Source organism: Aquarana catesbeiana, linkage group LG01 (assembly GCF_042186555.1).
Source record: "Aquarana catesbeiana isolate 2022-GZ linkage group LG01, ASM4218655v1, whole genome shotgun sequence".
NCBI lineage: Eukaryota > Metazoa > Chordata > Amphibia > Anura > Ranidae > Aquarana > Aquarana catesbeiana.
The window spans coordinates 592,971,377-592,987,930 of record NC_133324.1 but is presented as its reverse complement, the minus strand read 5'-3'; the positions used below and the strand labels follow the sequence as shown (position 1 = coordinate 592,987,930).

General features: G+C 37.8%; 1 protein-coding gene across 1 annotated transcript in view; it reads right to left on the bottom strand.

Annotated features, from left to right (window-relative positions):
- Nucleotides 1-4,857: 4,857 nt before the first annotated feature.
- The window catches only part of LPL (lipoprotein lipase), a 46,478-nt gene continuing 34,781 nt past the window's right edge, over nt 4,858-16,554 (bottom strand). The window contains exons 7-10 of the mRNA XM_073598268.1: nt 15,419-15,539; nt 12,206-12,388; nt 9,178-9,285; nt 4,858-8,468 (exon numbers count right to left, since the gene is read on the bottom strand). Coding sequence (XP_073454369.1) covers nt 8,468; nt 9,178-9,285; nt 12,206-12,388; nt 15,419-15,539 — 413 coding nt within the window. The 3' untranslated portion in view covers nt 4,858-8,467. The remainder of the gene's footprint in view (nt 8,469-9,177; nt 9,286-12,205; nt 12,389-15,418; nt 15,540-16,554) is intronic.

The following is a 16,554-nucleotide window of genomic DNA, read 5'->3' as shown; positions in this document are numbered from 1 at the left end:
TCCAAATAGTGTGAGACACATTGTCTCACTCTCCATTCAGAAGGATTAGACATCCTCAACATGGCCAGTAACACGGAATAAGTATTCTGTATGGCAAATAATTCTAGAAGGATCTCAGACATCCAAGTGTCAAGCCATAAACTACCTTGTTGCTGAAATTATCAGGCAAAATGGCTCTAGTCTCTTCCAATACTATACAAAGGTTGGTATCTTTGCAACCTGGGTTAGAACATCACCCTCCTGGCATATCCAAACTAAAGTGTTTGAAGTGCCACAAACATTGAAAATAGATTAAAGGTTGAAGAGAGACATACAATTGGCCCTTCTATAAGGAACAAAACGAAAGGGCTCGTCAGGCTTAACGACATCAGAAGACAAGCACTGTCCAATGAAGACAATCGCAGGGGTGCGGATCAAGTCAGTCAAAGGGCGTAGATGGCTAGGACAAATCCATCACATAAGGGCAGAGACCGCTCTTCCAAACTGATTGTGCATCCATGGGCGGAACTCCAAAGGAGTCCCTCCAGAGTTAATATCTAAACTACGACCTGGTCTACATTCAACACGCTGGGGGTCCATTCTTGTGGACCCAGCAGCCTTAACTACAATACATCTCAGTCGTTAGTGGGGATAGGTCTAATCCTCAACTTAAACACTTCAGCATTACCCACCCTTGTCGTCTGGTGAGTTGGTACATCCCATACGCATATGCTGTCATGCTGTGTCAGGAATGAGGAAAATGTTATACTTACCTGACGGTAATTTTCCTTTCCTGATGCAAGCATGACAGCATATAGGTCCCTCCGGAAACTAAAAAAAAAAAAAAAAGAAATGAAAGAAAGGCTTTGCAGTGATACTAAGTTACGAGAATACTGTGGGCAGGGAGGAGACCTACTCTTATTGTATAACCGGTCGTGAGATACGTATATGTTGTCATGCTTGCATCAGGAAAGGAAATTACCGTCAGGTATGTATAAAATTTTCCTCATTCCTCTCCTTCAACTCATTGCATTCCCTCTATGACACATTAGAGCACAAGGGTTGTGACTGCATGTTCAGTCAAAGTAGGACTTGGTCAACAAGCAGATGGATAAGGATCCAAAACCGCATATGGCATCATTGCAATCAATTTCTCCAGCCATCAGTAAGGCTTGGCTTCCACAAATCGTTCCCCATTATTTCCAAGGAGTACCATTAATAGTGGTGTGACTTCAAATTGCAGTGACTTCAAAGTAGTCCCTGCACTACTTTGGTCCCACTTTGATGTGGGCCATGGACCTCAAGAATACACAGGCATTGCTTCAAGTCTCATAAAGGTTGCATCAAAATCGCACAACTTTTAAGGTCGCAATAGTGGAAACCTAGGCTAAGATTGTAGATGGTCTTTAGACCTAGCAAGTGTGTGTGTGTGTACTGTATACACACTTCGAGACACCCATGTTTCTGCAAGTACCTTCGCTTGGCCGTTCGAGTTCACTACGAGTTCATCTGGCAAACTGTGGCCTTTCCACAAATTCCGGGCATTTCCCAGGATATTAGGTCCAGCAGTGGCCGTCTTGCGGGAGCAAGGACTTCTGGTGAGCCTTGTTTGTGCAACAACCTGGCGCAAGTTCTAGTTCAGACTCTGATCGAATTGGGAGGAGCCATCATCGAAAGACCAACTAGTGTCATTACAGCAATGACCTGGAAGCAGTTTTGAATCTCTGAAGAATACAGTAGAATTACCCTCAGAGAGAGCAACAGTATAAGTATTTCACTTGAACAAATTATAACTCTTTCCCATTGGTTGCATCCCATGGTCGCAAAAGGGTAAGGAAATAGCCTGTGGTAACCTATGTGGTCCGAGTGGCCCAATGGAAGGTTGACAACAGTATTACCTGTTTTTTGTAGTAAGGGAAGATTTGCTTCCTGCACCAGGAACAGTGACTCCACAGAGGAGACAAGTCCCTTTTTTGGAGGGAGCTAAGCTAGCTAATCTTTCAGCTTATCAGCTACTAGGCATACCAGTCATCACAATCTATTATTTGTTGGATATTCAAGCCAATGGAGGACAAGATGTCCAAAGTCAGAGTTGCAGTGTTCGCAGACTTAAGTCTTTCTGAAAACGCATCAAATAGAGCCTCAGCTATGCTGCAAAGACTCAGCAAAATAGGGAAGTCCTATCTTCGTTGTCGAAGGAATGCAAGACTAGTCAACCTCTGTCAGAGGTATCTCCCAGTCAGGTCTGCCAGCCCTTTTTCCTAGAACTCCCTGCCAGATGGTGTAAGGTACAAAACTGTTGGATGTCAAGGGTTCGGCAACAAATAGAGCGATCAAGATATTGATCTTACAGTAACCTTGGTGGCTTCCCAGAGGGGAAAGCAGTGAAACTTCTGACATCCAGCTGGGTCTGCAGATTAGCAATATGTATATTGAACAAACCTAATAGTCTCCAGGATTCTTATCTTTAGGATCCGAAGTCGTTCAGTGGTGATGAGGACAAAATTGCCCAGTGGCTTGCAAGCCATGATATCTGCGGGTACAGTCTCAGATCTGAGAACCTCCTATTCTCCTTTCTGAGATCCAACACCTCATACAGCGTGGCCAACTGCATTTTCCAATGTCAGACAGGTTATATTTAGATGCTGGAGACCAAGAAGTGAAGGCTCACATGGAGGTCTCACATTTAATGTTAGTGTTTTAGTGTTTGAAATCTTATGGAGGTCAGGGCGCCTACTCCAAAACTTTAAGTAGATTAGAGCAGGGGAAACCCTACAGAATTTAAAGGTTGGAATCTTCTGTTTCATACTGTAAGGATTGAATTGTATACAAGTAAGCCTAGAGACGGCATTAAAGGATAAATGAGGATCAGTCGTGTCCTCACTCTCTGGGAACCAGTAACTGTTGCATATCTTGTTAAACCAATTCCGAAAGACCTGGGCAGGTTGTTCGTTCCCCCTGGGGTCTTCCAAAAAGTGTGGGACATATTGTCTCACTCTCCATTCAGAGGGATAAGACATCCTCCTTATGGCCAGTAACACTGAAGAAGTATTTTGTATGGCTAATAGGTCTAGAACGATCTCAGATATCCAAGTATCAAGCCATAAACTACGTTGTTGCTGAAATTATCAGGCAAAGTGGTTCTAGTCTCTTCCTCAGCACTATACAGAGGTCTGCATCTCTGCATCTGGGTTAGAACATCATCCTTCTTACATATCCAAACGAAAGTGTTTGGAATACCACAAGCATTGAAAATAGATTCAAGGTTGAAGAGAGACATAGAATTGGAACTTCTTCAAGGAGCAAACAATAGGCTCTTTAGGCCTAATGGCATCAGAAGACAATTACTGTCCATTAAAGACAATCGCAGTAGTGTAGAACAAGTTAGTCAAGGGGCTTATATGGCTAAGACAAATCCATTGAGGGCAGAGACCGCTTTTCCAGACGGATAACGCATTCATGGACGGAACTCCAAAGGAGTACCTCCAGAACTAATATGTAAACTACGACCTGGTCTACATTGGACACGTTGGGGTCCCATTTTAAAGTGGGCCCAGTGGCCTTAGCTACAATATATTTCAGTCGTTAGTGGGGATAGATCTAATCCTCGACTTAAACACTTCGGCATTACCCACCCTTGTTGTCTGGTGATTTGGTACATCCCATACATATATGCTGTCATGCTGTGTCAGGAAGGAGGAAAATTTTATACTTACCTGACGGTAAATTTCCTTTCCTGATGCAAAGCATGACAGCATATAGGTCCCTCCCAAAAGGGCTTCGCAGTGATACTAAGTTACGAGAATGTGGCCTGCAGGGAAGAGACTTACTTTTATAGTATAACCGGTCCTGGAATAGGGCAGGGGGCAGAGCCTACCCATATGTATATGCTGTCATGCTTTGCATCAGGAAAGGAAAATTACCGTCAGGTAAGTATAAAATTTTCCTCTTATGTGGAGCACTTGGGGCACTCAGTCCTGGAAAAATATTTCATTTTAGATAAAAATGTAACAATGAAATACCTATTGTGATAAGTAAACCAAATTTATAGGACACATAACTAATATATTTTTCATCAAATAAATTCTTTATTATCACCTTTTTATATACACTGATTACTTCTTTGTAAAAATACACAATTAAAACATACCAAATGTGAAAAAGAGGCTATTTACATTACAAACAAAAAACTTTTAAATCCTAATATATATATATATTTACATACAAAGTTTAATTTACATATATAAACATTATATAAATAGTGTATCTGTAATATGTTTATTATGTAACAGTTTTTAAAATTCTAAAGTGGTACAATGTACTGTATGTTTTTGTTTTTGTTTTTTTACACATCTTTCATATATTTTCTGTTTCTTACACACACAAAGAAGTTTGTTTTTATATACTCAAATAGATGTTTACATATGAGGTATGCTATGCATGGTAGCCAGTCAGCTTCTAACTTCAGCTTGATTAATTAAGCTTTGACAAAAAAGACTGGAAGCTGATTGGTTTCTATGCTGATTTGCACCAGATTTAGCATCTCTCCAGTTTTAGAAAATCAACCCCCTAGAGTACTGAATATGATGCCACAGCACCTATTTGCATAGTAGTAAATTACATGTAGAAAATTTGACAGGAGTCTGTTTTAAGTATGCATTACTTGTTAGTATCGAAGGATAGATTTAATAAACCTATCTTATACAACATTTATAATAAGTTAGAGGATTAATCCAGCATCACATTGTACCAAACTGTGTAAGTAAAAGTGGAGTTCTGAACCATACAGAATATTATAAAGACTAATGTAGAAATACAAGAATAATGATCACCTATTTGATGCTATTAAATGACAAATGTTTAATGTTTTGTTTTAAATCTCATTAATATTCTATGCTGACAAAAATGTTACCCTTTGCTTTTTGACTTTATTTTCTTTGAATAATTGACATTTCAAAATTTACACAAAGAGCATCCATCTGTTATGACTTGGGGCAACCAGTCAGAAATTAGTTTAGTGTAGCTAGGACTTTAAAGACCTTTAAAGACCAGTATATGGTAGCTATGCATCACTGCACACCTGGAAACATGCAATACAAAATTATGCAATCAAATGGATCCCACAATATTGTTTGCTTGATGAGTTTGGGGTTATATATTTAGGTATTATGACTACAATTACAATCTAATATTCTGTTAATAGAAGCTAAAAGAAAAATGAAAATTATGATGCCACATCACAAGCAGTCCTAATTTACAGTAATTTAGGGAAACATCAAAAAATTATAAGTGTATTACATTGACTGTCTCCAGAGCACAGTGACTATTTTTCATATTCGCAGCACAAAAAAATGATTGCAATTAAATGTAGAAATTGCTAGGTCTCTGCAAATGTTTTTGTTTTTTTCCAGAGAAGGTTATTTACCAAAAGTGTAAATGTGTTAACTACCCCACTAAAGCTGCATTCACTATAAGTGGTCAATACCGTGCAAGGTAAAAACTAAATGTGCTTGTGCATGATTTGATGTTTTAAGAAATCTCTTAGGTGAAGGGAGAACAATACTGCTTTAGTAAATCATTTGGTTTAGCATTATAGCATTAATATGCTTCAGATGGTAAATTTAGGAAAACTGGGTTAGGTGGTAGGTCATTAAACAATACATTTTTTCCACTTGAAAAAAATGCATGCATTTCTTTGTTTGAAGGTTATAATAGCTATAACATTAACAGTGTTTGCAATGTACAGATACAGTAAAAATGGTGTTTAGTGCATGTACTATGTGTTGTGTCATGGTGTAAAATGCTGTGTTGTCCAAAAAAAGTGCAGGCACATTTTTTTGTCCATTTAAACTGGCTGGACTGCCTAATGAAATGCACATAAAAAAGCTGTGTTAGTTGTGAATGGAGCCTATAGTATATGTAAAAAAAAAATAAAAAAATCACATTGCCAACAGACATTGAAAATTTGCTCACACAATTTTTTTAGACATTATTTCACTGGAAAGAAGTGGGAACCACTAATATATGATATCCTGTATGGCCTGGCTTTTCCTCTATGGCATTATATAACTAGATTTTAATGTAACAATAACTGGACAATCAAGCATGCATTCAACAACAGGTGCTCATTTAAGCAACTAATAACAGATGATATTCATACATTTGATGAAATGTGAGTTAGTATGAGTCCCGTTTTTAACTAAAAAACAGCAGTCTTTTAAAGCATATACATTAAAAATATAAATATTAGAAAAACGTTCCAGCTCCTTGATACTCTCTGTTAACAGTCATTTGAAGGCAAAAGGTAATTTATTTTTGTGATGAAGATCAAAAAGTAACAACATCAAAAAATGTCAATCTATATTTTGTTTCAAAATGTAAAATTTTGTGATTTTACAAAACTGGTGTGCTAAGCAATTTTATACATATTTATACAGGGTTATTTCTCTCTAGCCAAACAAAACAGATGTAATAATGCTTTTTTTGTCTTTTTATATTATTGTTAAACTATATACTTTAATAATACATTTTAAAGCAAGATTTTAAATGTTTGTGCAATAAATATGTAACAATATAGGTTTTTGTCAACATAAAACAAAACTGAGACCATGTATAGGTTTTGTAAATGAATTTAGAATATAATAGTTATAGTAACATATATATTATGATTAGGAGCGTGTGTAATGCACAGAAGTATTTCAGCCTTATTTAGTAACTGTAAAAGCAAGTAATGCACTTAAGCTCATTGCTACCAATCAGATTTGAGCTTTGAGTAGTGAAACTTAATAATAGTTGACCTGTGATTGGTTGCTGTATTTTAAAGCATACTACTGCTCTTTACATGTCATTAAACAAAAACATCATCTTTTGTGATTTATATACGTTTCAACAAATCTATTTAAAAACGTGGTACATAATCAAACATATCATTATTATTTTAAATGGAGGTACTATTTTGTTGTGGACCTGCCCCATATTTAGAACATCCAAGGGCATTCTTGTTAAATACCATTGTGGCTTCAAGTCATTTTTAAGTTCCCTAAACTTAAATTACACATGATTTATAAAAGGAAATACTATTAACCTTTCAAGAATCATCCTTCTCCAAACACCTGTTTTTATTTTTGTCTTGCATAGAGATAGGATAAGTTAGAACCTCTGTCAGATATTTAGCGCTGATTTTGTCCCCAATAGGGAGATTTTCTCTCTTTTCCTGTATATTTTACAGTTGTCAGAACAAAAATAATCTCCCGAGTTAAAACAAAGAAGGCAATTTATATATAAAATAATTGTATTGTGGTGAAGAGTTAAGACCTCTCTCAAGTTTTGTTTGTTTTTTATGCCTCTGTTGGGGAGCTTTTCTTTCACTTCCAGTGAATGGGTGTCAGACAAAAAAGACAGCGATAAAAACTGCACAGATAAAAAACACCTTCTTCTCTCTAGGCAAAACAAGAAAAAAGTTTTTGCTAAGTGGTGTGATTTAAAGTTCCACTCAAGGAAGGAACAAAAAAAAAGATTCATTCTTGCAGTGCATGCTCCTCTGGACTGTAAGGGTTAACTGCTAATTTTGACTAGGGGACAATAAAGAAGGTGATATACTTGCCTTATTCCTCACTCCCTCAGCAGCTCATGCTTTCCTACACTGGTCAATGCTCTGTATTGTGGGTAGGCCCTTGACGTACTCCGGTACATTGCAGAACTGCTGGTCCTGCATTGTATGGGATGACACCATAGAAATGTGACCAATGGATTGGTCATACAAAGAGGAGCAATTCTCTAGGACAGGGGTCTCCACACTATGGCCCTCTAGTTGTTCAGGGGCTACAATTCCCATCATGCCTGGGACATGTTGAGGACCTTAGTTTGCAGATCCCTGCTCTAGGAGAAGAGCAGTTAAGCCTTGTAGTGAGGAGGGAGACTTACTGCAAGTATAAATCTTTTTTTGCCGGTGTTGAGCTTTGAAAAAAAAAGAACAAAAACTGCAATCTTTCTCACAACCAATGTCTTTCTGCTAGGAATACCAGCTTATTTTTTTGCTATATAACATCTGTAAATTACAAAATGTTAAGCTGATACAGCACTCTAATTTATAAATGTTATTAGTAACTCCTATAGAGCATAAACTGTATTTCAAGCTTGGTTTGTTATTTAAACTCCAGTGCATAAACAGCATGGAATGAGCATATACTATTCAATAATACATTTTGATTGTCTACTATCTATTTAAAAATACATTAACACAATTCACAGACAGCTTGCATTGCTTGGAATGAAATGGCTTGTACAGCATAATGAAACTGTTGTACATTTGTGCAATAAAGACGTTGGTCTTTTGCTTCTCATCGGTTTACTTGTGTCTACTATGAAATTACTGTAGACTTAATTTAAAGGTAAACTGGGCTGAGTAGAAACCATAGATGTTCTTGTTCTTCAGAGCTTCAATACCATCAAGTAAAACGTGCTTCTAAGTGCAGAAATCTTGCTCATATCTGGAAAGAAATTACAATAAAATAAGAGTGCTGTTGTTCTGCTGGTCAGGTCATTAGGAATACATTACTTTCACCCCTTCTGCAAAACCCTTTATACAGAGCCATGGACAGCCTATTCTATTCTTGTTTTACTAAAGTCTGGGGTACACGTTCAGATTTTACTTGCAATGTCACATGAAGGCAATACAATGGTTTTATAATTGGAAATCTAAAAAATATTGTTGAAATTTAATGCTATTAAATACCATAAATTACACTGAACTACTGACTGAAGGTGAGAAATAACTAGATGATCTTGTTTGCTAACAAAAAGCTGGAGAGGGCAAGATTTTAGTTATTACAATAAAATAAGAGTGCTGTTGTTCTGCTGGTCAAGTCATTAGGAATACGTTACTTTGATCAATTCTCCCATCCCTTCTACAAAACCCTTTATACAGACTGAGCCATGGACAGTCTATTCTATTTTTGTTTTACTAAACTGTGGGGTACACTTTCTGATTTTCACACTGGATTACTGTTGAGGAATAACTAGATCGTGTTTGCTAACAAAAAGGTGGAGAGCACAAGATTTTAGTTTAGCCCGCTTTTATGCCCCAGAAAATGAAATCAGACTTTTTATTTCACCATTGCACATCAATGCTGTAATCCTACTAAATAATACTAATATTGATAATAATGGTATAGCTCTAAAAACAGTTATTGTAATTACCATTCACGTTTCTTCACGATGGTGTTTTCATTGCACCTCACAAATACCACTGAGCCTTTTCCTCTTGTAAGAGTGGCATGCTTACCATTCTCAGGACAAAACACTAACCTAAAACACAAATAAACACACTCATATTAACTGCTAGGCAAGCATAACTGAAAAACGAACTGCAAGTTTCCAAATACTAAGAAAAAAAAACATTTTTTTGGCATTGGACATCATCATTTAGTTCCCAGACTTTACATTTCTTGTGGAAATGGTCGTATGAAGAAAAATTTGTGGTTTGTAAAAAAAAAAAAAAACGTAACTCAAGTTGGACATATTAAAAGGCAACACGGGAGGAACTACAACAAAATTCTCATGTAGAAATTGGTGAAAGGGTACATGCAGTACATTGATCTTGTCATCAAAATGTGAAATGTATTTAAAACCATAGATTCAGAACTATAATGATCTAACAGTCATGGTTTGCTGACCTCATTCCTAGACTATAATGCCTTTTCACAGTTTTCTCCAGAATTAGTAACCTCTGGATTGGGTTCTGGAGTCCAGAGGCTTTGTAGAGACCTGAGAGGTATGAAGCCCCTAACCCTGCGTCCAGGGTTAGAGGCTTTATCCTGAAAGCCAGCATCCTGATTGTGCAGGTATGCACAGCCTTTTTAGTCAAGGAGCTGTCTATGGGTCAGGGTTCTTTTCCTAGAGACAAGCTGCTGCAGGAGCAGGGTGTCTGATCAGACACTTGGAGAGTGTCTCGTCTGGCCTCATGAAAAGACAGATTGGACAAGGCTGTTGCCTAGGCTGTTGGGGTTGATTTACTAAAACCAGAGCATGCAAAACCTGCTGCAGCTGTACATGATAGCCAATCAGCCTCTAACTTCAGCTTGTTCATTAGGCTTTGACAAAAAAAAAAACTGGAAGCTGATTGGTTTATATGTAGAGCTGCAGTAGATTTTGCATCCTGCAGCTTTAGTAAATCAACCACCGTCCATGTGTAATTAGGCAGGAGACTGTGCAGCCAAGGTTGGGCAGTTGGGTTTTCACAAGACTAAATTATTTGATGTGGGGAGTCTGTGCAGACACTAACTCAGGGACTAACTATGCTGTCCGGATAGCCAGAAGGAAGTTTCCATTTGTTGTTAAGACACTGAAACCCCTGCAAGCGTAACGTTCTGGGGTTTTTTAAACTTTACATTTGAATAAAAGTGGGCAAAAAGCTCAGGAGTGTACTTCATTGGCTGGACTGCAGTTCATAAAAAGTATTTTGAGCTAACCTCCACACACTGCATCTACTTTTTAAAACCAATGATGCCAAAAAGCAGTAAGCAATTAACATTAGCAAGTAAATATTAGGCATGATGTGCATTACATTTTCAAAAGCTCATAGCTGTTTTATTGTAATTTATGAATGGACATCTTTGTTTTTTTGAGCTGTTGCATGACATATCCAAATAAACTTCTTACAGTTGCATTGTAAATAAAATTGCTTGATCATTATAACATCATGTACACAATCAGTTGTGTCAAATTATATTGTTCTTCTGATATATAGTCTAGAAAATGGTAGCAATATTAAAGTTCTTGTAAAGGCAAAAGGCTTTTTATGTTAATGCATTCTATGCACTTGGATGAAAAACCTTCTGTGTGCAGCAGCCCACTTCAGCCCCCCTAATACTTACCTGAGCCCCATCTCTATCCAGCGATGTGCACAAGTACATTGGCTGTCTGGGACTCTCCCCTGATTGGCTGAGACACAGGAGCTCCCGCTGCTGTCAATCAAAGTCAGTTAGCAAATTAGGAGAGGGGGCGAGGCCGAACCACGGCTCCGTGTCTGAATGGACATACGAAGCTGCGGCTCAGCTCGGGTGCCCTCATAGTAAGCTGCTTGGTGTGGGTACACTCAACTGGATGGAGGGGCCATGAGCGCTGGCATGGGACCCGAGAAGAGGAGGATCCAGGCTGCTCTGTGCAAAACCATTTCACAGAGCAGGTAACTATAACGTGTTTATTATTTTTAAAGAAAGAAAAAATCGACTTTAGAATCACTTTATCCACATGCCGACCAGCGCACGACGATATACGTCGGCACATTGGCACGGCTGGGCAAAACGGCGTACAGGTACGTCCCCTTTAAATCGTGGCATTGTGGGCACACACGCCCGCCGTGAACTCTGTGACCGTGCCCACGGGTCCTGTGGACTCGATGTCTGCCAGGAGCCCGCGATCATGTCACGGAGCGGCAGAATGGGGAGATGCCTATGTAAACAAGGCATTTCCCTGTTCTGCCTAGTGACATGACAGGGATCTACTGCTCCCTGTCATCGGGAGCAGTGATCGCTGTCATGTCAGTGGTAGCCCATCCCCCCCACTGTTAGAATCACTCCCTAGGATACACTTAACCCCTTGATCGCCCCCTAGTGTTTAACCCCTTCCCTGCCATTGTCATTTACACAGTAATCAGTGAATTTTTTAGCACTGATCGCTGTATAAATGACAATGGTCCCAAAATAGTGTCAAAAGTGTCCGATGTGTCTGCCATAATGTTGCAGTCATGATAAAAATCGCAGATCGCCGCCATTACTAATAAAAAAAAATTAAAATAAAAATGCCAAAAATCTATCCCCTATTCTGTAGACGTGATAACTTTTGCACGAACCAATCAATATATGCTTTTTGCAATTTTTTGGGGATATTTATTATAGCAAAAAGTAAAAAATATTGCTGTTTTTTAAAATTGTCGCTCTTTTTTTGTTTATAGAGAAAAAAATAAAAACCACAGAGGTGATCAAATACCACCAAAAGAAAGTTCTATTTGTAGGGAAAAAAAGGACGTCAATTTTGTTTGGGTGCAATGTCACACGACCGTGCAATTGTCAGTTAAAGTGACGCAGTGCCATATCGCAAAAAGTGCTCTGGTCAGGAAGGGAGTAAATCCTTCCGGGGCTGAAGTGGTTAAATAAGCAATGACAAGATCTAAAAGACAAGGTTACTAATTATTTTTATAAGCATGTGCTTCTACAAAGCTACTTACTTTTTCTGTAACTCTCCCGACTTTATCCTGATCTTTTGAATATCGAATGCGTATGTTGTAAACCAGTCTGACAAGCTGAAGAATGATTCCTTCTCCCATTTAACTTTCAACATCAGCAGCTCTCCTACATCCAGTTCAGTGAAGATCAAATATGAATAGGTTTTGTTTGAAGACATTTCAGCCCTAAAGGAGACAAAATCAGTTATAATTCTTGATGTGCACTCACTATATAAATGAAAAAGTTTACTTGGTGCAGCAGAATGCAAACATACTTATTTGCAAGACTGTTTCTGACCATTTCGTTACACTAGGCTGAACATTTACTTTTAACCTTCATATGCCAGTAGAACCATCACACCATTACTCTCATTAACATCTTTAATGCAGTAGAGTTTATGTATTTACCACCGCACTGAGATTTTCTAACCCTGTATTTCCTCAAATTCTGTCAGATATCCTGTATATCATGGCTCCAGTGTCCTCCCACAGTGGCCCCTACACTGTCTACACCCCTTTACAGTTCTTCCATATGTCTATAATATATACCAAGTACCTAATACATTAGCTTTCAGGGCTGGAAGACATCAACCCTTCCTAACATAAACTTAACCTCTTAATTGCATACCTATCTTTCTGATGTTGGGATACATTTTTCTGTGCTGAAAAAAAATAGGTTACATTTAGAGGACAGGCAACATTGTGCAAAGTTGCTTGTTAAATGTATGCAGACTCTAGGTTAATTTGATTTGAGACCACTTATCTTTGCCTTTTATCCCTTGCCCTTGCAACAGTTTTTTCTTTATATTGTGCTTACCTATTTTGCACTGCAGGCCTTCACTCAATACATGTAGATATACATGATTTACATCATATTTTAGTGACTGTCTGTAGTGCAAAGCTGCTATGGGCATTATAAAGGAAAGGCAATGGCTATGGACTGGCAAAAACATCACACAGACACTTTGAAAATGTTTCACTCGAATCAAAGTAACACTCAGAGCAAGCACACTTCACAAATGCAATAAGGCCTGACTCCTAAATTTTAGATGACTCTTTCTCACTTTACCCTGGCACCCCTTTTAGTTGATGGTACTCTACGTGACTGCCTAGTTAACCTATGCCTTAAAACAGTCTGTTTATTTTCCCAGGGAGCAAAGTGTTCTTTATTTTATAGGATATGCACTGAGTTTACAGTTTAAAAAATGCTGAAATCCTATGGTAAGCCATCAAAAATGAATCTAAGTTCATCAAGTAAAACATTTTCCAGTGATCTCCACTATCAAGACCAAGCTACCTATGGCCATAAGGCAGACTGCATCATGCCTATAATTTTAGCTCATCATGGGACATAAATGAAATGAAAATAAACAAATTAAGATTGTTTAAAAAGTCAAGCACACAATGAGGTTGATTGACTAAAATTTGAGCGTGCAAAATCTGGTGCAGTTGTGCATGGTAGCCAATCAGCTTCTAACTTTAGCTTGTTCAATTTATTATTATAATCATTACAGGTACTTATATAGTGCTGTAAATTTACGCAGCACTTCACATATAAATTGTACATTTACATCAGTCCCTGCTCTCAAGGAGCTTACAAGCGAAAGTCCCTTACTCATATTCATACATATACATATTAAGGCCAAGTTATACAGGACCAATTAACCTACCAGCATGTCTTTGGAGTGTGGGAGGAAACCGGAGTACACGGAGGAAACCCACACAGGCACGGGGAGAACATGCAAACTCCGGGCAGATAGTGCCATGGTTGGGATTCAAACCAGCGACCGTAGTGCTGCTAGGCAGAAGTGCTAATCACTTAAGAAAAAAACCTGGAAGCTAACTGGTATCTATGCAGAGCTGTAGCAGATTTTGCTTGCTCCAGTTTTAGTAAAGCAACACCAAGCTGTGTGTTAATAAAAAATACAATACATGAATATTATTTTAAATGTTACGTTCACTCAAACTCGATTGGATGTCCGCCAGTAGAAAAAAATACCTGTTAATCTGCCAGAAATGCGCTCAGCTCCTAATTTCTTGTTGGCTGACCATACAGATAATTTTTTGTGGACTGGATGATTTTAGCCTACTAATTATTCTATATTTCAAAATAAGAACGAAGAGGACCAAATCGACTCCTTGAGATAACACAGGAAGTGTGCATAGAACAGTTCTGAATTCCTGACATAAAAAACAGGTATTCTTTTTTTTTAAACTTATTGAACAGATGTAAAAAAATATTAAACGACTAAAAGGGAAGAGTTTGTTTTCAACCATAGCAATCAGAAAATTCAATGGAGCAGGAAGGATTTTTTTCCCGAATGATCCAATTTCTATTGTATAAGGTTTTCATTCGGGAATCTACTTTGCTTGAAATCTGAATGTTAATGGTAACAGCAAGCAAACTTTCAGAGTGCTTTTGTACGACATTCATTAAATGATTGAATATACAGAGAATTTTTGTACGAATATTTGCATAAACATTCAGTCGAAAATCTACTAGTGTATGGTCAACTTAAATGGAACTGAGGTGCACAAAATTCTAGTTTATTTTTGAGCAGTTAGACCGAATACACCTAGACTCAACTGAATGTCTAGGTGTGAATTCAGCCATAGCCAAGATGAACATGCTTCTATATGAGTTTAGAAATGAGCTTCTAAACACATCTGAAAGAATGTATTTTGACTCCCATGTGCATGGGGCCTATGAAACATTAGTTTCTCCTTTTAGGTTAAGTAAGAATGTGGGTTTGAGGGGTTTTTGTTAACAATACTTTATGTAAAATAACCTAAATGCACTGATTTTACATCTCCATGTATACAGTAAATTACTCTGTAACTATTTAATAATATCAAAACCTTATGTATTTGATGATCCTCTAATGCATTTTTACATAATAAGAACAGTGAAATTGAATAAATAAATGACTGTGGGAAACCTTTCTATTTCACATAACCAACCCCCCCACCCGTGAGGTTTCTTATTGTTATGGAGTATTAAGTACCATTTGTCCCATAGAGACCTAATGGAATATAACTGGGAATGGCAATAACATTATCCCACATATAAATATACATTAATGTATGTTTAATTGGGCCTCATGGGATACCAGCTGATGTCCACAAGTTTATGTCATTGAGAGATTGACAGTTCACGCTGTAAACAACATCTGTACACAGAGCTCCCAGCAAGCCAAAATAGCATACGATACTTACAGTCGGAGTGGTCTGTTTTCACTTTCCCCTTTAGTACCATACAAGGAGACCAGTAAAGGTTGGTTGGTGACGGTTAAGTTCTTCTTTCCAAAGAAATGGACTTTCACTTGATAGTGGAACACTAAACATACAAACAGCAAGTATATGTCAATTCATTCATATAAGAGAAGAAAAAAAACAATTCAAAATCATGTCACCATATATTTCCTTATATGATTCCTAAACAACTCTGAAAAATCACATTATATGCATCAAAGGGGGACTAAACCCCTAAAAAAAAGTTAATAGAAGGTAAAAAAGAACACAGTCTAAAAAAAAAGATCCCTCTTTCCCATAGCAATTTATATTTTTGGTAAACATTGTATGGTGCAAGCACTGTGCAGTGCACACTCCTGACTCATCTGAGAGCAATGTAACTCCTGAGCTCATATGCAGAAGTTGCATCAGCAATGGCCGCCTTATGGCCAATGTGGAGCGACACAGGATATGGAAAATGCAGCAGAGAAGATGGTAGCAGTAAAGGATGGACCATGAGCCTTGACCTGCCAAGACTGGAGGAGAGCATGCCAGGAGCCCACTTTGACCCTGTGGACTTTAGTTCTGCTTTAAAGTGTACACATCAGGATAGACAAATAGGAGCTGCCATTACCAACTTAGTTTAAAGATGCAATTCCTAGGACTGCCATCCATATCCTTGCTTTATCACTTAAAAAGTTACTCCTATGGAAAAAGTATGCAGATCACTTTACTTTCACTATTTAGATGCTTGTTTTCAACCATTGCTTCACTGTGATTGATTTAGTAAAATAATAATTTTCTGAGTGAGGCTGTATACATGTCAGTCATTCAATCATGTGCAAAGGAAATTCTATTCTTGTTTTATTCCTCTGCAGTAAATCACCCCACTGTGAGTAATAAAACAAGGATAAGGATCACAGCTCCAAATGGTGTACTTTTAGTAACAGCTTGGCAGTTGTGGCCTCCATTGTTCAATGCTGAAATGTTTTGCTTGATGTGCAAAGGTAGGTTATAATAAGTGTCCAGTAGGTATACGGTAGCTGATTCATCTTCTAGTAGCCAGGTATGGTCATTGCATTAATATTTATTTATGATGCATTAGGTATGTGTATAGACCA